This window comes from Coloeus monedula (assembly GCF_965178545.1).
Source record: "Coloeus monedula genome assembly, chromosome: W".
Lineage (NCBI taxonomy): Eukaryota > Metazoa > Chordata > Aves > Passeriformes > Corvidae > Coloeus > Coloeus monedula.
Window position 1 is genome coordinate 10,685,263 of NC_138821.1, and position 24,586 is coordinate 10,709,848.

General features: G+C 47.8%; 1 protein-coding gene across 1 annotated transcript in view; it reads left to right on the forward strand.

The window, feature by feature from the left end:
- LOC309584584 (mothers against decapentaplegic homolog 7-like) overlaps nucleotides 1–24,586 on the forward strand; it is a gene marked incomplete at both ends in the record, with an annotated part of 56,095 nt that overhangs the window by 6,124 nt on the left and 25,385 nt on the right. Inside the window, one exon of the mRNA XM_082300679.1 lies at nucleotides 4,854–4,925. Within this exon, the coding sequence (XP_082156805.1) occupies nucleotides 4,854–4,925 (72 nt within the window). The remainder of the gene's footprint in view (nucleotides 1–4,853; nucleotides 4,926–24,586) is intronic.

Consider the following 24,586-nt stretch of genomic DNA (forward strand, 5'->3'; position numbering starts at 1 on the left):
AAGTCCCCTGCCATGGGGCAAAGACACCTTTCACTAGACCAGGTTGCTCAAAGCCCCATCCATCTTGGCCTTGAACACTTCCAGGGATGGAGAGGACATTCATCAAGGAGAGGACTTCCCCTCTTCCTTACACAGGACATTTGCAGGGATGGGTGACAGTGGCTTGCACGGGGCTAGGCTCACCCTGCAAGCCTGGAGGCATGTGGGCGCTCAGCATCCCTGATGTCCCTGCAGGAGCTGCTGCTTGCAGCTGTGTTGGAAGTGAGATGGAGAGCAGTGCCTCCAAATAATTCAAGCAGGTATTTTGACCCATCATTAAGTGGGACAAGGGGCTGCAAGTGGCTGTGTCCATCATGCTTCTGGGTGGGTGGTCATGGTGGTGCTGGAGTATGAGAGTTCAGGAAACCCACTGAGATGTCACTGCAGAGCTGAATGCCCTCCTGTGGCATTGAATTTCAGGGGAGCTGAAGGTTTGGCAGCTTCCAGGAGCTATTGGACGTTGCAAGGTTCTGCTGGTGGCCACCAGGATTAATTTTATGTCTCTGCGATAATTTTATATTGTGAGAAATATTGCATCTTCTAAAGAGACTTCAGAGGATAATTCATTGATGAGAAGAACTGGCTGTGGGTGATGGGATACAAGAAGGGAGCTGATAAGTCATGAAAGCACATCACCCCAGTGCTAGGTTTATGCATTTTAAATTGGGATAGGATTCTCTCCTGCCATCCTGTTTGATGTGCTAACAGGGGACCTGGTTGCATATGATCCCTAGAACAAGACAACATGGAAAGGGCAAATGATGTCCTCTATCCCACAGGGACTCTTCAGGGAGCTGTAGCTGGGGGCAGAAGGAGCCCAGTGCAGAGCAGGGTGGTCCAGCCTGCATTTGGAAAGCATCTGTAGCCCAAGCAGTTGTAGCCATCCCAGGAGAGGGGCAGGGGGAATCTTCTGCCTGGACTAGAAAGGGTTAAAAAAAAGGACCACACCACACCCCCTCCTCACACACCCCCCATATTTCTTAAAGCATAGAAAGAGTGACAAGGCATCATATACAGTATTTTGCAAGTAAGTCTATTTCCTGTCTCCCCTACTGATTTTGGTTTGATTAAGTATATCCTGTTAAACTGTCTATTTCTGTTAGGGCTTTACTCTGATAAAATGAGGTTATACAGACAGGAATTTCTTATTCACTTGGATTTCAGGGATGAAATCTTGAAAAATTACTTTATCAGTAGGGAGAAAATGATCTTGACTCTCCTGGTGATGGCCCTTGCTTTGAGATACAGCTGTGAGCAAATTGATGTCATTAGAGAGCCCAAATTTGACAAAACCCAAAGTCTCAGAGAACTTGCTGAGGAGCAGAAGGTTGTGTGAACTTCACAGGCCTTCTCAGGCTTGTCCTTGAGCTTGTCCCACACAGGGTAGTGACCAAAAAGGTGAAGTGTGCCTGCAGGAAAAAGGGATTGGTGTTGGCTTCTGGCTGTTCTCACTTGGAGGAACAAGCATGGGATGGAAAGTTCCAAATCTTAACCTCCAATACATTCATGCATCAGGAGAAACTTTTAATAGGGCTGCCAATCTTACTCTGCCCTTTGGTGGTGCACAGAGGAGTTGATCCAGTTGCCCACCTGTCTTAGGAGGTGACAGCAGGGTATAAGATCTACCAGCAGCTGGTGATGACAAAAATTGAGTGGAGAAATGCAAATGTAGACTGTTTGCTGCAAAAGGGCAGCAATGAGACATTTCCTTTTTGGTTCCCATTTGTGCTGGTTTGGGCAAATTTGGAAATATATCCTCTGAGAGAAGGCAGGTTACAACCATCCCTCCCCCACCAGGTTCAGGAAAAAATAAATTTTCCTCGAAGGAAAGTGAAAGAGATATAAACTATTTATTTAACGAACACACAGGAAAAGGATAATAGTGCTAAATAATAAAACCTGTCGCTGTGGAGAGAAAAACCTGGGAAAATTTCAGAGTCCTTCCATAGGTAGCCTCTCCCCTCCTCCTGGAGCTGGTACAGGGTGGGCCCACCTCCAGGGCCAAGGCCTCGGTGGAAAGTCCTCCCGATGCATTCTGATGTTGAAACAGTCCAGCAGAGAAGAAGGGAAAAATCGGAGTCCTAGGAAAACAAAGTTCAACTGTCTGGAGGAAAAGGAGCTGAAAAACTGGCTGAAAGCTGGCTGGAAAAAAAACCAAGCAGGATGCTTCCTCCCACTCCCGCTGCTGCTGTTAGAAGCAAGAGGAGTCTGTGTGTATATCTGTGTGTCCTTGAAACACTGCTTTGAAAGTTCTCTGGGTTTTTTTCCCTCTCCCCCCTCTCAGGCTCAGTTTAAAGGCATAGAAAGGCACAAAATTAATTTCTGGGCATAGTATAGCGATATGGGATACACATCATAAAGTCACCCCAAGACACCATTTCAGTGAGTTACAGGTGTTGAGTAAATTGGAAGTGTAAAACATTTGTACATTTAAGCATCTAATGTGGGATAAACAGAATTGCCCAATCAAAATATATAAAAGAAGTAACATTTATTATGCGACCGAAATATCGGTTTCAAAAGCCACGATGGAGAAAAGCAGAACTGAGCCCGGGGTCAGAGCTGGGTGAACACACATAGATCTGATCTCTATCGCACCAGACCTCCCAAGTTCACTTTGGCTGGTCCCTTCTTATACAGTTTTTGGGCAGAGTCCGAATTAATTCTATTCTTCTCGTAATTTTAGCATATTCATGAAGTTTTCTTGTCTCGGAGTTGGGCTGCACAAAGCCTTTCCTGGGTCTGATGAATTGTCCATCCTGGGTGATGAGTGGGCCATTTCTGGTGATGGAAGGGCCATCTCTGATGATGGATGGGCCATCTCTGGTTCCTGGAACAGTTATTTTTAGTTCCTGGAATGTCCTGATTCCTTATCAGATGAGATGTAGATATCAGAGTGTGGTGATCAAGTTGTCATGGTGCAAATGTCCTGGTGATAAGATCTAACCCCACCTAGGTGGAATCCTCACTTGTTGTGAGAGAACTTCTTTTAGTGTTGTAAAATTTTTCTCTCAGCCAGGCTGGTGGAGGGATTTTGAAACTCTGTCTCTACATGGTCTGATTACATTCCAGTTTTATACATAATAGCACGAATTACATACTTTATTTATAACATAATGCATTCAAACATTTTTGGGAGCTCGCTTACATCAGAATGGCGACAACCTTGATCTTTTTACCCAGTGACTTGGGCAGAGACGTGGCAGCCAGTCTATAAGTTTTGCCAGTCTATAATCAGCGTTGGATGGTGTCATAGGTTAGCAAGCATAGTCCCGGAAGGGATGTCCTTGCTAAGGGGTGCTTACAGTTTCCTCTGGGAACTGATAGGTTCTATCAGCTGGCCAGTTTGAATATGGACAATTCTCTAAGCCACTTAAAGTTGTGACCACCTCTGTGATCCACATTTAAGAATAGGCAAACTCCCCCCCAAGCTCTCTCTCGTTTCCGGTGCTGGGACAGGTGGCTGCAGGCCCCGTGTGGGGGCCAGCGGGCCCGGCCAGGCCCTGCTTGGGCCAGGCCGGGCCGGGCCACGACCATCCTGGAGCCGATGGACCTGTTCCATCCGTGGAACCCCCCCCACTGCCTTGCCGTGGGCAGCCGGAGCGGCTTGGCTCTCCCCCCTCTCCACTGCGATAAGAAAAATTCAACATTCCAGCTGCAAAGCTGCAAGGCTGAGGTGAGATTAACCCTTTTATTGCTGTGAAGAGCTGAAAATCTGAGGGAAGAGAGAGAGAGGAGATGCTTAAAGCTGAAATTCTGTTGTGAAGCTATGATATATCAGAGTATCCCATTGTAATTTCATGAAGATATGGGGGGTGGAGTGTTCAACTCGTAAGCAAAAGCACCTGCGCTGAGATAGGCAGATGCTGACGCAGCTGTAATTTCATGAGAAGTTTGGACAGGGAGAGATGGACCAGATGAGGACTTTTGCTCCAAACGGGAAAGGAGAAAACCTCAGTCCCTAGAGATGAACCTGATGAGGACTTTTGCTCCAAATGGGAAAGGAGAAAACCTCAGTTCCTAGAGATGCTCCCAGAGATAGTCCTAACAATGAAGATGAGGAAGACCCTTTGCTCCCAGGGTGGGAGAAGGGCCTCTGTTTTTGTTTCTGAATGGCTCAACCTTAATATTGTACCCCAAAAAACTTCAAGAGTGGACCCTCGAACGTGGGAAAACCAATTGCTATCTGTGTGTGACCTTGAACAAGCTGCAAGTCATGGGAAGGGACTCACATGCAGGCAGAGAGACTCCTCTTCCTAAATGGGCTGAACAATATTTGGAAGTGGGCGGCCGTCTCATTGTGATACTGTTTTCATAGCATGAGCAAGAAGAGACTTCTCTTTCTAAATGGACTAAACAAGGTTATTATGGCAGTGGTAAACAGACTGAACATCTTAAGGCTTGTCTTTTCACATTGTCAGTGGGAGAAGGGAGGAAGGTGGGGGGAGGAGGAGCGTTCTGAAGGTGGTATAAATTTTTTTCCCTTCTTTTAGGTCTGTTAATAAACTTCTTTATATTCTTTCAAGTTTGGTGCCTGCTTTGCATTCCTCCTAATTCTTATCTCACAGAAGATAAGCAGTAATGAGTATTTTAGACCAAACCACTACAGATGCTGATGAAGCATGGTGTGCAGGCTTGACTGAGGCAATGAGTTAGGGTGGATGCTTCTTGATGAACTACAGTCTCTGTGCTGGACAATTAGTATTTGTTTCTTGCTAAGCCCTTTGGAATGTGTGTTCTGCTCATGGCATTGCTGGGAGCCTGCAAAGAGCTGCCTATATACTGGTTTTTTTTCTTTGCCTCTGCTCCATCAGATTTTCCAGATTCTGTGCCTTCCTCCACTGAAACAGGGAGAACTAATTGTCTAGCCCCTGGGGGGCTTTCAGGTAAGACATCTCTTTTTTTCCCTTGTGTTGCTGTGACCCAGCCCACTTCGGGGCTGGGGGCCTGATGCCAATCAATCCCAGCCCATCCCCTGGATCGAGTTTCCCGAAGAGGCAGACTCAGAGGGTGGGTTGATGGGCGACTCAGAAGCCTAAGCCGCAGCCCCCCTGGGCGGTGCCTGGGTACAAGCCACCTCCCCCGGTTCGGGAAAATTCCCGGTTACTCGGTTGTTCATTGGTTCTTTGTTATAACTTCCGCCTCTCGGTTTCCCCCAGTGGTTCTTGTTAAATTGTATCCTCCCCCTGGCCCTTAACTCATTGGTTGTTTCCCCTTTCACCGCTGTTTTTAAACTCTATAAAACTGAGGACAAGCCTCAGGGGAGGATCCCATCGCATTCCATCCCTTCCGAGCTTGTTCGGGTTGCGAAACTTCTGACAATAAACCTGTTAGGAGTCAGATCAGAACAGCCTCTCTCTTCCTTTGTCTCCGAGCTAACGTGAGCCAATCCCATTGGCTCCTGCTGTGTTCCCTCTGCTGAGAAGCCAGCTAGCTAGCTCAGCCAGCAGCCCTTTTCCTGATGCCAAAGTCGCTTCTGGGACGCACAGAAGTAACGCAGCTGGGCTCTCTATGACCTGGGGCACACCCGAGCTCGTGCTTCGAGCACAAGTACTGCGTTACCCTTGATCTTGGATGCGGGTTGAGTTGACCAAGGGTCCCAACAGAAGGGGAAGTGATGCTGAGGAGTTGATGCTGTGCATTGTTGAGAAAGGCATGCTTGAAGGGGAAATTGGGTTTCATTTCAGTAGCAGTCACATACTTCTCATGCAGAGGATGTGTTGAAATCCCAGGTGAGGTTCTCCATCCCCAAAAGCCCATATTTCCTTTGAATTCCAGCCTTATGCTCCATTAATTTTTGGACGGAGGCAGGAAGAAGCCTGTTGGGGAAGGCTAAATGATGTTGGCTGCTCATTTGTTTAGATACATGGATTATGCGAACAGGTGCAGTTGTGCCTTGCAGAAGGATTTGGTGTCAAGGTTTCCTTGACTTGGTGGTGGTGGCACCTCTTGTCTCTGGGATGAGAGTTGTGCTTGGGCTTTGCTCCTGGTAGGGTAACCAGTATCCTGCATCTAATGTGTGAGGCTAATGGTGCCTGGGAAGGAAAGGTGACCCCATTTTTTGCAGAGGACATTGCAGAAGGAGCTGAGCTCAATAATCCTTATGGATTCATTCCAACTTGAGATACTCTATGGTTTTGATAATTTTCCTGTTTGCCATTTCCTTTAGCCTCCAGGTACTGTTATGGGATGGAGGTTTGGAGGGTGGTTTCCCCACCCCTCTTGGGCTTTGGGTTGGAACAGACCTTTAATGCTCATCTAGTCCAACTCCCACCCCTTTTCCAAGGTGTGATGTCTTCAGCACCTCATCTTCCATCCTGGATGGGCCAAGTCGGTGGGTGGGCTCTGTCTCTACCAGGATTAGAGTGTCTGAAACCATGTACCTGCATGTACTCACTAATGTTTGAAGGTCCTTCCCTTTGTGCTGATGTTTCCTTGATTTATGCTTTATTCATCACCCTGAAACAAATTTCAGAAATAGGTCATTGGTGACTGCATGTACGCATCTGCCCCGCCTCTCTTCAGGAATTGCATTTGGTGTGGATGTCTTTAAGTGAGCCTTGTTTGTTTTTATTTGTGTCTAATATATACCTTGTCTGTTATTTGAGAGGAGAGCATATTGTTTGCTCAAAGGCCCTAATGAGAATTAATCAAAGGAAGGGGGAGAGGGAACAGAGAAACTTGTCACCTTTTTTTTTAATACAGAAGACTTTTGGTTTTTGAGGTTTTTTTTGTTGTTGTTATTGGAGCCTATAGCTTTGGGGAATTTAAAAAAAAGAGACTGTAAAAAGAAAAAAGACAAGAAGCAAAACAATAAAATAAGGATGTTGTTAGATTTTATTTTCTTTTTCCTTCTGAAATATACTCATTGCAAAGGGGAGGAGAGAGTTCAGTTCCTCAGGATACCACATGAAATAAGCAGAGGAAGTACTCGCTTTTAAAAGGGGGTTTTCTATAAGGGTCAACCTATTGATAGCATCTTGTCTGGCTGCTCTGCTCCCAAAGGGAAGGTGGGAGGTGGGGGCTTGGGCTGCAGGAAATAACTTGGCTTGTTCTGGGCGCCTCCTGAAGGCCCCTGGGAAGGGGACCTCCAGCTCCTCAGTAGAGCTTCCTTCCCAAAAGAAAGCACATTTGGCCCTGAAAATGCTTTTTTTACTTATTATATTTTTATCATTTCATTGGATTTCATTATTTTTGGTCTTATCAAAGGTTCCTCCCCCATCAAGTCTGGAAACAGAACCTTTTATGATCATTACCTGCTCTTTTTTCCTCCCCAAATGTAATTGTAGCCATTTAATTTTATGAGGAGCTGATAGGATAGTTGAGTCATGAAGGAATACAGTTAACTACCCAGGCCGTGAAACAAAGCTGAATGCTTCCACATGAAAGAGCATTTTCTTTTTAATTTGCTGTGATTTACTGACATCTCCCTTCTGCATGCAGAAGTGCAGAGCTGAAAATTCCCAACTGGAAAGACCCAGTCAAGAAAGGAAAATAAATGCACTTTGCAGCAATGCTCCAAAACTCACTTTCTCATGCTTTTTTCTACTCCTTCCTGCATATTTTAGTTAGCAGAAGAATGTATTTGAAGAGGGCTTTAATGAGTTATTGGCAGGGTTCGTGGCAAGTGCTTTGGCTTGGTCTTATCTAGTTTGGGCAGATGGGGATCCATAATGCCAGTTGGAGAATCCAGCATCCCTCATCCTCTCCAGATCAGGGCTTTACACTCTTCTTGATGCTCCTTGATGAAAGAATGGCTTTAATAAAAGCAAAAAAATGCCAATTTTGCTAGATTTGGAAACTGGAGTAGGTGGCTGAGGAAGAAGACATCATGGGTGAATGGTGGTAGTGGTTTCCTATAGCACCGTAGGCTTTGGCCACCAGTGATGGGCAGTGGATGCTGGTGTAGTAACGGTGTTCAAGGCCAGTAGACCTCTAATGTCTTGAAGCTGGAAGGGCAGGATTTAGTGAGGCAGATTGCTCTCAGCAATGAGAATTTGGGAACGGGGCCAGCCTGGGGTTCACAGCCATTCTGTCAGGGAAATCACATGGGGGGGGGGTTGAGAGAATGATGGCAAGAGGAGCATTAAAAAGGGGATCAAAGCGAGTGCCCTTGCAGCTCTCCACAAGGTTCCTTTGATGATCAGGAGTCTGAGATCCAGGCACCACTGGGGTCTCAATCTCCGTCTGGAGGCTGAAAGCAGTTTCATTGATGGATACCAGAGGCACTGGAGGATGTGGGAGGGGGAGCAGTGAGGCCAGGGGGATGTATGGGGAGTGTTTTTCCTTTGCAATAACTGATCTGAGCTGCTCTTTCCCTTCCCCCCTCTATTTTCTGTTCTCCTTCCTGGCCCAGGAATGCAATATTGGATAGTCCTTCATGCTGTGCTGGTGTTCTCTTCTCATCCCACCTATGCTGTCTCTTCCCCAGCCATCCCATTCTCCAGCTGATGTACCCCTTGTTCTCCCCGAGGCACTGGCTCTCAATTATTCTTACCTTTATTTTCATTGGTGGTCACTCTATGGGGCGGTAAGGACTCCTCGTTCATGGTGTCTCCCACTGACATGGTTGTACTCAGCCCAGATACTTTCTATCCTCAATGTGGTTAAAAAAGAGGACAAAAATATCCCATTGCAGACAAAAATAAATTCTGTAAATGTGAGACAGAGGGGAGTTTTTCCTGTATTTTGAGCTGACTAATTCTTGGCAGATGTGTTTGGTTATGACTCTTCTTTCAAACAAGATAAGCCATGCTTGGAAAGCCTGGAGGTGGCTGGCCTGTGGTCTGGAGGCATTAGATTGGTGGGAGATGAATTCCCATATGACCCATGGAGAAAGTTCTGTTGCAAGGGTAGAAGTGAGCTGATGGTGCTTGATGGTGTCAATGCTGGATCTCCATGGTATGGTCTCCACCCAGCCCTGGACATCTCCCTCTTGACCCATGTGTGGTGTGAGACTGGTGGCTCTTGGCTGATGGAAGGTTATGGTGCTCATGGTGGGTGAGAAGGTGTCTCTCTTGCAGGATAGATGAATGGTGCTGGATCTGCTGGCAAAGTGAAGCTCTCCAAGAAGCCCAGAGCTGGCCATCATAGAGGGAAAGCAAGATGAACGGGCTTATGTCCTCACCACCTCCACTACTTTTGTATTTATAGGGGTTATTCATAAAATACCAAACCTGGAAGTTTACCCAGATTTCAGCCCAATCCCATTGACGTTTTGTCATAGGTTAACAAGCATAGTCCCGGAAGGGATGTCCTTGCTAAGGGGTGCTTACAGTTTCCTCTGGGAACTGATAGGTTCTATCAGCTGGCCAGTTTGAATATGGACAATTCTCTAAGCCACTTAAAGTTGTGACCGCCTCTGTGATCCACACTTAAGAATAGACAAACTCCCCCCCAAGCTCTCTCTCGTTTCCGGTGCTGGGACAAGTGGCTGCGGGCCCCGTGTGGGGGCCAGCAGGCCCGGCCAGGCCCTGCTTGGGCCAGGCCGGGCTGGGCCACGACCATCCTGGAGCCGATGGACCTGTTCCATCCGTGGAACCCCCCCCACTGCCTTGCCGTGGGCAGCCGGAGCGGCTTGGCTCTCCCCCCTCTCCACTTCAATAAGAAAAATTCAACATTCCAGCTGCAAAGCTGCAAGGCCGAGGTGAGATTAACCCTTTTATTGCTGTGAAGAGCTGAAAACCTGAGGGAAGAGAGAGAGAGGAGATGCTTAAAGCTGAAAGTCAGTTGTGAAGCTATGATATATCAGAGTATCCCGTTATAATTTCATGAAGATATAGGGGGTGGAGTGTTCAACTCGTAAGCAAAAGCACCTGCGCTGAGATAGGCAGATGCTGACGCAGCTGTAATTTCATGAGAAGTTTGGACAGGGAGAGATGGACCAGATGAGGACTTTTGCTCCAAACGGGAAAGGAGAAAACCTCAGTCCCTAGAGATGGACCAGATGAGGACTTTTGCTCCAAATGGGAAAGGAGAAACCTCAGTTCCTAGAGATGCTCCCAGAGATAGTCCTAACGATGAAGATGAGGAAGACCCTTTGCTCCCGGGGAAGGAGAAGGGCCTCTGGTATTTTTCTGAACGGCTCAACCTTAAAATTGTACCCCAAAAAACTTCAAGAGTGGACCCTCGAAAGCAGTTGCGGGAAAAGCTGCAAGTTGGGGGAAGGGACTCGCAGGCAGAGAGACCTCTTCCTATATGGACTGAACGATATTTGGAAGTGGGTGGCTGTCTTGTTGTGATAATGTTTTCATAGCACGGGCAAGAAGAGACTTCTCTTTCTAAATGGACTGAACAAGGTTATTATGGAAATGGTAACAGACTGAACATCTTAAGGGTTGTCTTTTTACATTGTCAGTGGGAGAAGGGAGGAAGGTGGGGGGAGGAGGAGAGTTCTGAAGGTGGTATAATTTTTTTTTCCCTTCTTTTAGGTCTGTTAATAAACTTCTTTATATTCTTTCAAGTTTGGTGCCTGCTTTGCGTTTCTCCTAATTCTTATCTCACAGAAGATAAACAGTAATGAGTATTTTGGACCAAACCACTACACTAAATTGGTGTTTCTGCCTGGTTACAAACCCAACCCGCTACACTTTTCCTGACTCTGGAACTGCCCCAGGGTCTCCTGGAGCCCTAGTGGATGTTGAATGACAATGCTTGGTGGATGCTGGACCAAGCAAGGCTTTGCAAGGCTTGAGGCTGGGAGACCCACAGGGCTCTTCTGCAGCAAGCGCAGCCTCAGTTTCTCCTTCCCAACTCCTCTGCAACAAAAAGACAGGAAAAGACCTCTGGAGCCTGGAGAAGCATCAGCATCACTCTCTTCTCTGGTTCTTCTGACGGTGGGACCTCATCTGGTTTAAGGGACCACTTGGCTGAATGACATTATGTTGGGGTTTTAGTTTAGTCTTAGTTTTTTTTCCTGTTAAAGGAATTTTCTCCCATATGCATGTTGCTAGGGGACAAATAGCTGTACTTAGACAAAAAGGGGAGTGGGGCGGGCCTGGCTACTCCTTTGTCTACACCTGGGTGTGGGGTCAGTTCGCTCTGAACGTCCGGAGAGAGGAGCTGCAGAGAAAGGAGCTGCTGCTTCTTTCTTTTTTGACCGTTCTTTTTTTTTTTTCTGCTGGAAACAACGCCGGGACCCCAAAATCCGCTTTCCCTGCCCTGCTGGAGGCCGGGCTGTGGCTGCCCTGCCCCGCTGCTGCTTCGAGCTTTCGCTACGCTGTAGCCCTGCTCGCCCTGCCCGCCTGGGCCTCCGTGGGGTTCTCGCATCTGGATACATCTTGCCTGCCACCCGGGATTTGCGTTCGTCCCTGCCGTTCCAGCCTGCTGCTCCAGCCTGCCGTTCTAGCCTGCTGTTCCAGCCTGCCGTTCCAGCCTGCCGTTCCTGAGAGTCCGGGATCGGCTGCCCAGGACTTTGTGAAGCCTTTGTTCCATCCCTTCCCGGGATCCCAGGCCACCAGTGCCGCGTGTTTCCCGAGCTCGCTCCGGAGCGCCCCCTGCAGCCGCGGGGGAACCATCGCACCTGCCCTGCTCACCGGGAGCCGCCAGCGCCCCTGCCGGCTGCGAGCGGAACTGCACCCGAGGGGAAATAGCCTGACAGCCGAGAAGGCTGGGACTGGGTTTGTGTTTGCTGTTACTGCCATAGTTGTTGTTGTTTTGTTTGACTGGTTATATACATATATATATATATATATATACAGAGTAAAAAACTGTTATTCCTATTTCCCACATCTTTGCCTAAAGGCCCTTGATTTTAAAATATAACTTGGAGGGAAAAGGGGTTATATCTGCCACATCAAGGGGGGCTTCTGCCTTCCTTAGCAGACACCTGTCTTTCAAAACCGAGACACATTTCATTTCAAAATCACAGGCAGGCCAGAAATGTTTCAGTATGCCTCTGATCCCTGCTGGTATCTGCTCACCAGGGAAGAAGCACCTTGCCCAAATCCAGAGCTATTTGTGCCTCAAAGTGGCTCCTCATTATATATCCCCATGTAAACATGATCCCCATGCTGTTTTTCTGGCAGAGTCCTGCCTGTGTGTTCCGGTTTGGCCAAATTTAGAAATATATATACTCTGAGAGAAGGCACAACCACCCCTCCCCCCACCAGGTTCGGGAAAAAAAAAAAATTCCTCGAAGGAAAGTGAAGAAAATAAAACTATTTATTTAACAAACACACGGGAAAGGAAAATAATGTTAAATGGTAAAATCTTTCGCTGTAGAGGAAAAACCTGGGAAAGTGTTCGAGTCCTCCCTTTGGTCTCCTCGGAGCTGGGGCTTGGCCAGGGCCAGGCCCTCTGTGCCCGGTGGAAAGTCCTCCCGATGTGCTCTGATGTTACAGCAATCAAGCAGTCCAGTAGAAAAGGGAGAAAATCCGAAATTCCAGAGAAGGAAAAGTTTGACTCTCAGTCTCTCTCCGGAGAACAAGAAGAACCGGAAAAAAACCTGGCCAAAAACTGACTGGAAAAGCTGCAAGCCGGGTGCTTCCTCGCTCCCCCCCCACTGCCCCAGCTGGAAAAAAAAACCTGCTATCTTTATGTGACCTTGAACAAGTTTCAAACTGCTTTGAGAAAGTTTTGCTCAGTTTTTTTCTTCCCCCTCTCAGGCTCAGTTCAGAGGCATAGAAAGGCCAATAATTAATTTCTGGGCATAGACAGTGATATGGGATACACATCATAAGGTCACCCCAAGACACTGTGTTTTCCCATTTCCTCTCCTTCCACCTCCCTTTTCTATGGAGTTTTTAACCTCCTGTGAAACACCTTTATTTAAAAATTGGCATCCTATTATAATCTGAAATTGACATCTTCCTGTGGAACTGGGATTGTATATTTGTCCCAGGGATAAACAATTGCTTGGGATTTTTTTTTTTTTAAGTCACTTATTCTTGGTTTATTTTTGAGCATGCATAATTTTAATTTTTTTTTTTTTTTTTTTTTTTTTTTGCTTTGAGCATCACAGGGCATTGAACCCTTTCTTTCCCAGCTTCATTGGAGAGATGACCTCCCCTCCCTGCTTATCTAAAAACCCACCATTCTGTCCTAGAAAGGACAAGGTTATGAGGGGTTGATGCCAAGATGTCAGCAGTGGAGCCTCTGGAGCAGAGCAGGCTGCCTGCCAGACTAGGAGCCTCTCAGCTTGCCTTGCACATCATCTGACTGTGGCCGACAGGGAGGAGGGAGTCAGGAGCTTGGCACCAACCCTGGGACTCTTGGCTCGGCCACCCGCTCTGGCTCCTTCAGCCTTGTGAGATTTTTTTTTAAGGGGGTTCTTGCCCTGCAGGGACCCCCCAGGAACATCCCAGGATAACCCCTCTGCTGCTGTGGGGATGCTGAGGTCATCCTCCTGCTGGCTCCGGGGTCTTCGCTAATTAAAATTCCCCCAAAGCAAATAGGACCCTTTTAATAATTAATTTTTAAATGCTCTAGAGCCTTTTGAACCTTTCCTAGATACTCTTCTATGATGGGTTTTAAACAGAAATGATGGCAGAGGTGGTGCCCCCCATTAAATGCTGGGTATTTCAATCCATCCCTGTATAGCTCCATTAAATCCATTTTTCTGGATACTGATAGATTTTCCCAACCAAATGGTCCCTTGAGAGCAGCTGATGATAAAATGCAGAAGAGCCCACCACCAGCAAGTCCTTCATGATGGGGACCACTCGTGTTTTATTCTGCAACCTGACACATTTTGGGGAGGAATGAGGATAAAAAGGTGAATTTTGGAGGTTAGGTGTCAATTCAGACCGTGCCATGCTTGCAAAAGCTGTCCCCATGAACACTGGCAACTAGATCATTGGGGACATTTAAAACTCGATGGGACAAAAACACTTGTAGAGGAGCAGCCCCAGGCTGGCAGGAATGTGGGCTGTATTGTTTCCATCCCTGCTGTCTGCCAGTGGCTATTACTTACACTAGAGGAACCAGTACTACTAACCACATGCATTTCCCTGCTGCCAGCATGGGAGATGTCTATTTCAAACTGCAGCAGCCAAGACCATAAACTTCCATGCTGACTTAAGATACACCCCATTTTTGGGTGTACATGGAATAAATGGTGTGTAAGGACTCCCTCCCCAGCCCTAACCAGGTGCTTTAGGAGGGTGATGGGCTGGGCAACGAGTGGATGCCAGGTCCTTCTGCCATCCCCTGCCTGGCCGCCTGCCTACTGTCACAAAGGAGCTTCCTTTCCAGTTTATTTTCAGCACTGAGATATTAACCGCTGAGGCATGGTCTCTGTTCTAACCACCCTCACTGTTTTGCCTAAATTGTTTGTTTTCACCCCTCATCAGCATGCTGAGGCTGTTGGCTTGGCTTTGGTGCTGCCGGGGTACTGGCTGAGTCACAGTTGCTGTTGAGGAACAGGAAGGCACAGAGGAGAGAGTGGCCTGATCCTGCACAGGGCTGAGGTCAAGGAGGGGAAGGAGCTCAGCAGCTCCCAGGATTTCTGTCCACTTGCTTTGGCTTATTCCCTTTGTTCCGGGTTTTTTGTTTGTTTGTTTTTTATTCTTTAACTTTGTTTAATAAAAGCAACATCTTGGGTGTTGCCAGCTGCCTCTTTCTCTGCAGTTTATTATTTTATTTTATTTTATTTTATTTTCTTATTTTTTCATTGGTCCTCCTTCCTCCTCGTCCTCCTAATGCAAGAAAAGAGCTTTTCTGGGCAAGTATTGCAGGGATTTTCCATTCTCATCCAGGGAAGAGCGGGGGCTTGCATCCCTTGTACACAGACCTACTGTGGGAGCCACCCCTGGGGGATCTTTGTTGATGGGCTCAAGTTGTTGGGTCCAAAAAGCTTTGTCCAGGGGATTTTGTGCTGTTGGGGATGTGACATGGTGCTTGCTAATAGACAGCCCTTCTCTCCCCTTTCTTTTTTCTTTTCTCTTTATTTTTCCTGGGTTTTTTTCCCCTCCTCTCTTTCAGGTAGACATTTAAATGCATGATGATAACTTTCACCCTGTTAATTAACAGGAAACATTGGATCAAGACAGGAAATTGCATCAGTCTTTTATGAGGAAAGAGCCAAGGGAAAGAAAATACAAGAAAACATAGTTATTAGTGAAAGAAAGTGCTGGGGGAGGAGGAGAAAGAAAAGGAGAAAAAAGGAGGAAAAACACATCCCATGGGCCCTGCTTTTCCAAGGGAGGCTGCTCCAGTACTTGATTTTATTTTTATTATGTCAGAAAAATATTTGACTAACAGGATCACCTTTGCCTGAGTGTGAGCTCCAGCTTCCCAAGGAATCTTTTTTTTCATGCTTTTTCTCAGCTTTCTTTCCCAAACTGTGAGGCCTAGGAAGCTCTCATCTGAGACTAATTTTGGTTAGGCTGCTCAGCCCTTCAAATTGGTCCACACACAGTATCATTATCTTGGTTTTAACTTGCAAAGGGAAAAAAAATCCCACCCTTTAAGAGCTGGCTCAGCCTTTTTCTACCCTTTTAACCTCTCTGCATAAAAAACTTCCTGGCTTCAGCTCCCCTGTTGGGTTGTGCTGACAATGCCAAAGCACTGTAGGGTGGTTGCAGGAAGTCCTGATTATGCTCTCACTGATGCTCCTCCATGTGTGATGGCAAGTACCAGGCTCTGTGGCCTATCATCATCCTCCCTCAGGGATGAAGTAAGATGCTCAGTGAGGTAGTTGCAGGAGGTCTCAGTGATGCTCCTCCATGTGTGATGGCAGGTACCTGGCTCTGTGGTCCTTCCTCATCCTCCTTCAAGGATGAAGTAAGATGCCCAGTGGGGTGGTTGCAGAAGATCCTGGTGATGCTTTCAGTGATGCTCCTCCATGTGCAATGGCGAGTATCTGGCTCTGCAGTCCTTCCTCATCCTCCCTTGGGGATGAAGTAAAATGCCTGGTGAGTTTTTGGTGATGCTCCTTCATGTGCAATGGTGGATACCTGGCGCTGTGCCCCATCCTTCAGGGATGAAGTAAGATACCTGGTGGAGTGCTGGGGTTTGGTGAGCTATCTTTGAGGTAAAGTCCTGGCTCTCATGGACTTTCCTGGCTTTTCCCTGAATTCCTGAGCAGGTGGAAAGGCAAATATTGCTATTAAATGAATAATTCAGAAGCACTTGGGCTGTTAAGCCTTGTTGCAAATATGTACCTATATGTGTACATAATGAATCAGACTATGGATGGTTATATATTCAGCAAAATCTATTCAGCCTATATATATATATTCAATATATATAATTATATATAATATATGGGTATATTCAGTATATAATGAATATATTCTATATATATAGGTTGAATATATTAAATATATAAATTGTATATTGAATATATCTTATATTTTTATAGAATTCTATACAATACATATAGAGGTTGAATAGATTTTGTTTGTAGAGCTGCCAAATCTGCATCAATAAGAGTTGGCTTTGTGTTGGAGAAACTCAGGTGTTGGGAAGGTGGTGGAAGTTCAAACATCCTTTACTTTTACAACCAGTGAAGTTGGCTCTGGATCCAATGATTTTCAGTGATGGAAAGCAATGGGTTGAATTTATGGATGCTAAAAATTGCTGGGCATCACTGCTGGTGATGCAAAGTAATACCAGAGGGGTTGTGTGGAAGGATGGCTGCAAGAAAAAGGACATGAAACTTAAAGCTCAGCAACTAACCACAAGAATGAGCAAGGTCAACATGACCATGAGCCTGCCTGCTAGACAAAGATAGGATCTTGCGGTCAAGCAAGACAAGGATGTGAGTTACAGCCCTAACCACAGCTGGGCAGAGCTAAGAAAATGTAACTTTTAAGAATTATCCAATCAACTAAGGACAACTATGATTAGCTAATAAAGCCGGCTATAAATGTAATCGCAGAATCACTAATAAACGAAGCTTGCTTAACAATCATATTGATTGTCCGCATCTTCCCTCGTCCTCCGCAAATGGTGACCCCCGACGTGATAAGCAAGACGCCACAATAAGAGGACGAGCGAGAAAGCCCCGGTAAGCAGCGACCGGGAGGCGAAGGAACCATAGTGCTGACACTTCCTGTTCCCGTGCCTGGACCGACCCGATAACGGAGTGTCCGCCGCTCGGTGAGTTGCCTGCAGGGGAAAGGCTGCAACGGGTACCCGTACTAATAGGCGGAAAAAATGGAAAGACAGGCAGCTCTTGATTTACTCGCTTTTTAGAAAAGCGTAGAGTTCAGGACCTCGATATAAAAAGGGACCTGCCCAGATTGTTAGCTTATGGCAACACGCAGGGGTTCTTTAAAGACCCTAATACCGTGTTTGATGTGGCTGAGTGGCGGAGGTATGGGGACCAGCTCTGGGAGAAAGTTATTGATGATGATAAGGCTGCGAAAAAGCTTATGAAACCATGGCGTGCAGTCATTAATGGATTGAAACATCACCACATTGAGCAGAACCTTGCCACAGTGGCCAATTCCTACCTGAGTGGGGGAGGCACAGCCTCTCACTCAGGTACGAACGAGCTGGAGGTGAAGCCAGGGCAGTTGGTCTTGGGAAGTGATCATGTCCCCGTGCCTCCCACAACTCGGACAATATCAGTCGCTGCACGATCTAGCAGTTCCCCGACTGAATCCACATCGTCAGCCTGCACGGTGGAACCATCAGCCCCCCCTGCAGAAGAAACTTGCTCCAAACCCACAGTTAAAGGAGTGGATTGGGGCCAGATAAAAAGGGAAGCCTTACAAGCCGGCGACAGCACTATTTTAAAGGAGCTTGAGGATGACTGGGCATTCCCTGTGGTATATGGCCAAGATAATCAGGGAAATGTCACTGCCACATACAGCCCTCTAGATTGGAAATTACTATCCCAGCTCCACAGCACTGTCGCTGAGTCTGGCATCCACGGAGAGCCAGCAAAACAGATGCTGAATTATATTTGGGGAACTGGCATTTTACTGCAAGAAGATATTAAAACCATTATGAAAATGATTCTAACCCAATCCCAATTAATGCTATGGAAGTCTCATTGGAATGATCTATGCAACACTGCGGCCCATCTCCCCAGACCCGCCGGCGATCCTCTAGCCGGATTCACAGCAGACCAGTACACAGGAATAAGGATGTATGCCTCCATAGAGGAACAAGCTCGGCTAGGACCAGAATTACTGCGAGAAGCCATGCGACTAGCTAGGGCTGCCCTAAGTCGGGTCAGGACTGCCCTGCCAACCCCTTCTTATATGGGAATCAAGCAGGGGAGAGATGAAACTTTTGCCTCCTTTATTGACAGAGTCACCGATGCTATCAATAGGGCTGATGTACAGGAATGGATGAAAGGTGCTCTGTTGAGGCAATGTGCGATAGAGAATGCTAACTCTAGCACTCGAGCGATCCTAGTAACCCTGCCAGGAGATGCCACCGTAGAAGCAATGTTAGAGCGAATGAGCAGAGTCCCAGTAGGAGAGCATGCCATGCTAGTAGAAGCAGTGAGAGAAGTAGGGCGCAGTATCAAAGAAAACCAGGGACAAGTACTGGCCGCCCTAGCCCCCCTGCAGGCCAGGCCAGCGGCGGCACCAAGGGGTTCGGCATGCCTTCGATGTTTTCGCTGCGGCCAGCAAGGACACATTCGCCAAGAGTGCACCGCCTCGGAAGTATGGTGTCAGAGATGCCAGATGGACAACCACAGCACCTCAGCATGCCGACACAGACAGGGAAATGGGAAGTCGAGCGCTCAGAGCCGTGGCGCGATGACACCAACAGCAGCTCCTGCAATAGCATCAGCACTCCACCCCACCCGCTCTAGCCAGCCAGTCGCCTCCATCCCAGCACCTCAGGAAGCCTCGGCTTGGACTTGGCAACCACAGTAGACGTTATCCTTGCAGACAAAGAGGTCACATGCGCACCCACTGGGGTGTGTGGCCCTTTAAGGCACAATGGACAAACCTATGGAGCACTACTAATAGGCCGCTCCTCAGCAGCCCTGAAGGGCCTCCTCGTTATTCCCGGACTCATTGACGCCGACTACACAGGGGAAATTAAAATCATGGTTCAAGCACAGTTTCCCCCATTGATCATACCTGCCGGCAGCAAGATAGCTCAATTAATTCCTCTACCGCACTTTATCCAAAGTGCGAATAGCCGTGCCTTAGAACCCAGAGGCAATCGAGGGTTTAGATCTACCGGAGGCCTGGCGCTCCTGACAGTACCTATGAACTCTCGACCAGTAGTCCGCATTACACTCAGCCATGGCTCAGAAAAAATTCACCTGCAAGCCCTCCTGGACTCTGGAGCCGATATCACTATTGTCTCCCACTGAGAGTGGCCGCCTCATTGGCCCCTGCAGAATGTAGCCGGAGCAGTAGAAGGAGTCGGAGGGACATCAACAGTACAACAGAGTGCTCCTGTGCAGCTGGCCCTTGATGGTCGCCAACTTACCCTCGCACTTAGTGATGCCACTGCCAACGGGCGTATCTGCCTTAATTGGACGTGACGTGCTAAGCCAACTCGGTGCCATACTTACCACAGAAGTGGCTTTTCACTAGCGGCCATTGCATGGACTTTCCCCATTCCGCTCACATGGCTCAGTGACAATTCCGTCTGGATTGAGCAGTGGCCGCTAAAAGAGGAAAGTCTTGTCCAAGCACACTCCCTGGTGCAAGAGCAGCTAAACCAAGGTCATGTTCGGCCGTCTACCAGTCCCTGGAATACGCCCATATTCGTAATCAAGAAGAAATCTGGCAAGTACTGACTACTACATGACCTGAGGGCTGTGAACACCCAGATGCAAGCAATGGGAGCACTACAGCTAGGGCTGCCCAACCCAGCAATGCTACCCGAGGGTTGGCCCCTGCTGATCATAGACCTAAAGGACTGCTTTTTCACCATCTGCCTGCACCCTGCAGGCACGCCGAGATTTGCCTTTACCTTACCATCAATTAATAAACAAAGCCCTGCACAACACTTTGAATGGGTTGTGCTGCCGCAAGGCATGCGTGACTCTCCCACCCTGTGCCAGCTCTTTGTAGATGCTGCTTTGCAACCCCTTCGGCAAAGATGGACACAAACAATCATTTATCATTACATGGATGATATCCTTCTAGCTCAGCCAGAGCCCTTCACCCCAGCACAAGAGCATGAGCTGGTAGAGCAACTGAAACTGCATGGCCTAACAGTGGCACCAGAAAAAATTCAACGCACTCCTGCTTGGAAATACCTTGGCTGGGAAATCACAGAATCGCACATTCGACCTCAAAAACTTGCGCTGCAGACAAAGGTGCGCACACTCCACGATGCGCAACGCCTGCTCGGAGATCTGCAGTGGCTGCGACCAGTCGTTGGCCTGTCCAACGACGACCTTAGACACCTGCGCCCCCTACTCAAAGGTGTTGACCCAGCAGCTCCAGTGCACCTAACGCCTCAACAAGAAGCACAAATTCAACAAATAAGTGACCTAGTCGCACAGCGAGCAGTAGCACGTCGGGACCTCACAGCACCTATAGACCTTACAATCCTTACCGGTCCCAAGCAGCTCGCCACCGCTCTCACACAAGAAAAGAAAATGGGGGAGCCACGAGTCCTAGAATGGCTCTTTTCAACCTTGCAGCCAAAGACAACACTGCAAGAGCAAATTGAAAATCTGGCCGAGCTGATCCGAAAAGGGCGAGACCAAGCACTTCAAGTAACGGGCCGAGAACCCAACACTATTTATGTCCCCATAAAGAAAGACGTACTAGATTGGTATCTACAGCATTCCAATGCCATCCGTGCCAGCCTGCTCACAGAAGGGACTCCAGTTGATACCCGGCCAGTTAAAGTGCCTATGCTACAGTGGATGCAGTTACACACTTGGATGCCTAAGCCAAAGCTCTCGCTACAACCCTTGAGAGACGCCATGACAGTGTTTACCGACGCAGGAAGAAGATCAATGAGAGCCGCCGTCGTATGGCACGATGGCAAACAGTGGTGCCAACATGTCCTGCCAACAGACCCAGATGATTCCTTGCAGACACTGGAACTGGCCGCTGTCGTTTGGGCACTCAGCAACTAGCTGAAAGACCGTGTCAACATCATTACAGACTCCCTGTACGTTGCGGGCGTGGCACAGTGAATCATAACCGCTCGCATTAAAGAAGTGTCCAATAAAAGGTTGTTTACCCTACTGTGCCAGCTAAGACAAGCAGTACAGCAGCGAGAAGAAGCCTACGCAGTACTCCACATCCGCAGTCACAAGTGGAACGAAGGCCTAGGAGAAGGCAATGCCCTCGCAGATCGACTAGTGACCGCCATCGCCGTGCCCCTCGATCAATTTCAGCTCGCACGACAAGCCCATGAGACATTCCACCAGAATGCCAAAGGTTTGCATCGGCAGTTCCGCATTACAATGGAAGACGCGAGAGGTATTGTGCGAGCCTGCCCCACATGCGGTCATCATGGACTAGGCCTAGGAATCGGAGTCAACCCCCGCGGAACAGGTCCCAATAGCCTCTGGCAGATGTATGTGACCCATGTCCCTGCTTTTGGTAAATTACAATATGTGCATGTCGCCATAGACACCTTTAGCCATTTCATATGGGCTACGGCACAGTCAGGTGAGAAGGCGCTACACGTAGCTAGACATCTCACAGTCTGCTTTGCAGTCATGGGAGTGCCAAATCAGTTGAAAACAGACAACGGCCCTGCTTACGCCAGCGCGAACATGAGACGGTTCTGCCAAAAATGGGGCGTGAAGCATGTTCTAGGGATCCCGCACTCTCCAACAGGACAGGCCATCGTCAAGCGAGTGCACCAGACACTTAAGCAATACCTAGAAAAGCACCGTGAAGTCAAGGACCCCCAAGAACGACTAGCGAAAACGCTCTTTGTACTGAACTACCTTTGTATTACAGGAGACAGAGATGTTCCGGGCGCCATAACACATTTTAAGGAATCAGAAGCCAAACCAAAGACACCGTCCATGAAAGTCTTATATTGGAACCCCTGAACCGGACATTGGGAAGGGTCAGCAGAAGTACAATATATAGGGAGAGGTCACATGTGTGTGCTTACTCCCACAGGTCCGTTGTAGGTACCAAGCCGTTGGACCCGACCTGCTCTAGCAGATGACAGATAGTCGCCACGAGATCAGGCAAAGATATCTGTTCTGACTCCACCTAGCAACTAGAGATCCGCTTCAACAACTCGAGAAACTTTTGGGTCAATCCCTCCACTGGACTACACAGCGGGAACTATTGGACCCAATAAGCTTGATTAAAAGGCAAGGGTGCCAAGGTGTGCAGTGTAACGCTTACACTGCGGACAAATAAGGCGTCGCGCTTGGGTAAAAATACTGTGTGGGGGTTGTCATCGCAAGGTGTGGATTTTCCAAGAGCGATTACGCTCCCGGTGGTGCCACGACTGCTATTCCAGGTGGACGCAGAGGTCTTGGGCGAGAGACTTGGCCGATTGGACAGGATACCCCACCGGAGTAGCAGTCAGCCTCATTGAGGACTTAGACACAAGAGCGCGGTGGGTCCTGGTGTGGGACCTCAGGCAGGCAGCAATTCGTTTGACTGCCCAAACAACTACACACATACTGGGGCACTGGTGTAAGGTGGGGCTCAAAATTCCCCAGCTGTGGGAGGTTGAAGATGGGGATTGGGACCGCCTTTGCCGTCGCTTTGCTGTGGTCCCTAGGGTGGACCGCCAGGGCAATCATGCACCGCATCGACCACCGAGAGAACATGTGGGTCACCTGGGCTAACCAGACAGGCCAAAAGTCCTTCTGCTTATCACTAGCCACACCTTCCGATCCCTTCCGTACCTGCCTTATCTGGGTCCCATTGACAAAAGCCAGTAGCCTCAAAAGCTACACCTCTAAATATCAAGAGCCAGAAGCCGCACTCTTGGCCTTTTGTGTTGTTAGGAGTGGTAGCACAACGCTCGACATCTGCAAGACCCTTCAAATTAAGCAAAACCCTCTAGCCACCCAAGCGCAGGTAATCGCCCAAGGCCTTAATACATCTACGCTCGAACCGCAAGAGCTAGATCTCTTAGGCTCCTAGCCTGGTCCCTATTGCCTTATGTTTGGATACTATGGCTATAACGGCAATTTAAGGTCCCAACAGCCGATCAATGATAGCACATGGCTTAGCCCCACCACCTCATGGTACTCCAACAGCACAGCCTACTGCAATGGCTCAGTGTGGCCAGTTAATGACTCTCCACAAAAACCTAGGGCGTTACCCTCGGGAACCTTCCTTATTTGCGGAGATAGAGCATAGCCAGGAGTGCCTTCTAAGCCGATGGGAGGGCCGTGTTATTTTGGGAAGTTAACGTTGTTTGCCCCTAGCATCCAGCAAATCCTAAACATCACGCACAAACGATCACGACAGAACATTCGTCAGTTAGGCCCTGATTGCAGAGACAATGTGGAATTATGGGAACCCCCTGCTGTCTTTTTTGCCTCACTCCTAGCACCAGGGGTCACCTCAGCACACGCCCTCACCCAGCTTAAGAAGCTCGCATGCTGGGCAGGCAAGCAAGAAAATGTCACTTCAGACGTGTTGAACGAACTCGCTACAGATGTAGATAGCCTGCACCATGCACTGCTGCAAAATCGTGCAGCCATTGACTTCTTATTGCTAGCACAAGGCCATGGCTGCCAAGAATTTGAAGGAATGTGCTGCTTTAATCTATCCGATCACAGCACTTCCATCCATAAGCAGCTGCAACGGCTGCGAGAGCATACTCAGAAGCTTACTGTAGAAAGCAACCCCTTTGATCAATGGCTTGTTAGCCTCTTTGGTAATCTTTCCCCTTGGATGCGAACCATTTTAACGGAAGCTTTTCGCTGGCTCAGTATAATTTTTGCCATGCTGCTTATTATCCGAATAGCTTATTCTTGCATTATTCGCCAAGTAACAAAGATCATAAACAATGTCCTGCTTGTGCAAAAAGAGAAAATGGGAATTGTGGAAGGATGGCTGCAAGAAAAAGGACATGAAACTTAAAGCTCAGCAACTAACCACAAGAATGAGCAAGGTCAACATGACCGTGAGCCTGCCTGCTAGACAAAGATAGGATCTTGCGGTCAAGTGAGACAAGGATGTGAGTTACAGCCCTAACCACAGCTGGGCAGAGCTAAGAAAATGTAACTTTTAAGAATTATCCAATCAACTAAGGACAACTATGATTAGCTAATAAAGCCGGCTATAAATGTAATCGCAGAATCACTAATAAACGAAGCTTGCTTAACAATCATATTGATTGTCCGCATCTTCCCTCGTCCTCCGCAGGGTTGTATGTCTGTTTGCATGTTAGTGTGCAAGGTGAGGTTTTGAGTAGAAAAGCAGGGAAAGTGACAAAATAGTTGAGAAATTAAACCATAAGATGAGGTCCTACTTGCCCACACAGGACAGCTGCTAATGACCCCGTGTCTGGGCTCTGGCAGCACCTTCCCAGGCAAAGAAGACAGAGTAAATAACTCCATATAATCATCCTTTGAGCAGGAATAAAATAACAGGAGTTTTATTTGGAAAAAGAGTTGGGACCCTGAAGTTACATCACTATGTTTGAACTGATGAATTTATTTTCTTTGTAAGCTAGGCTGAGACTTTTTAGCTCATGATAAGGAACAAACCCATAAGTCATACAC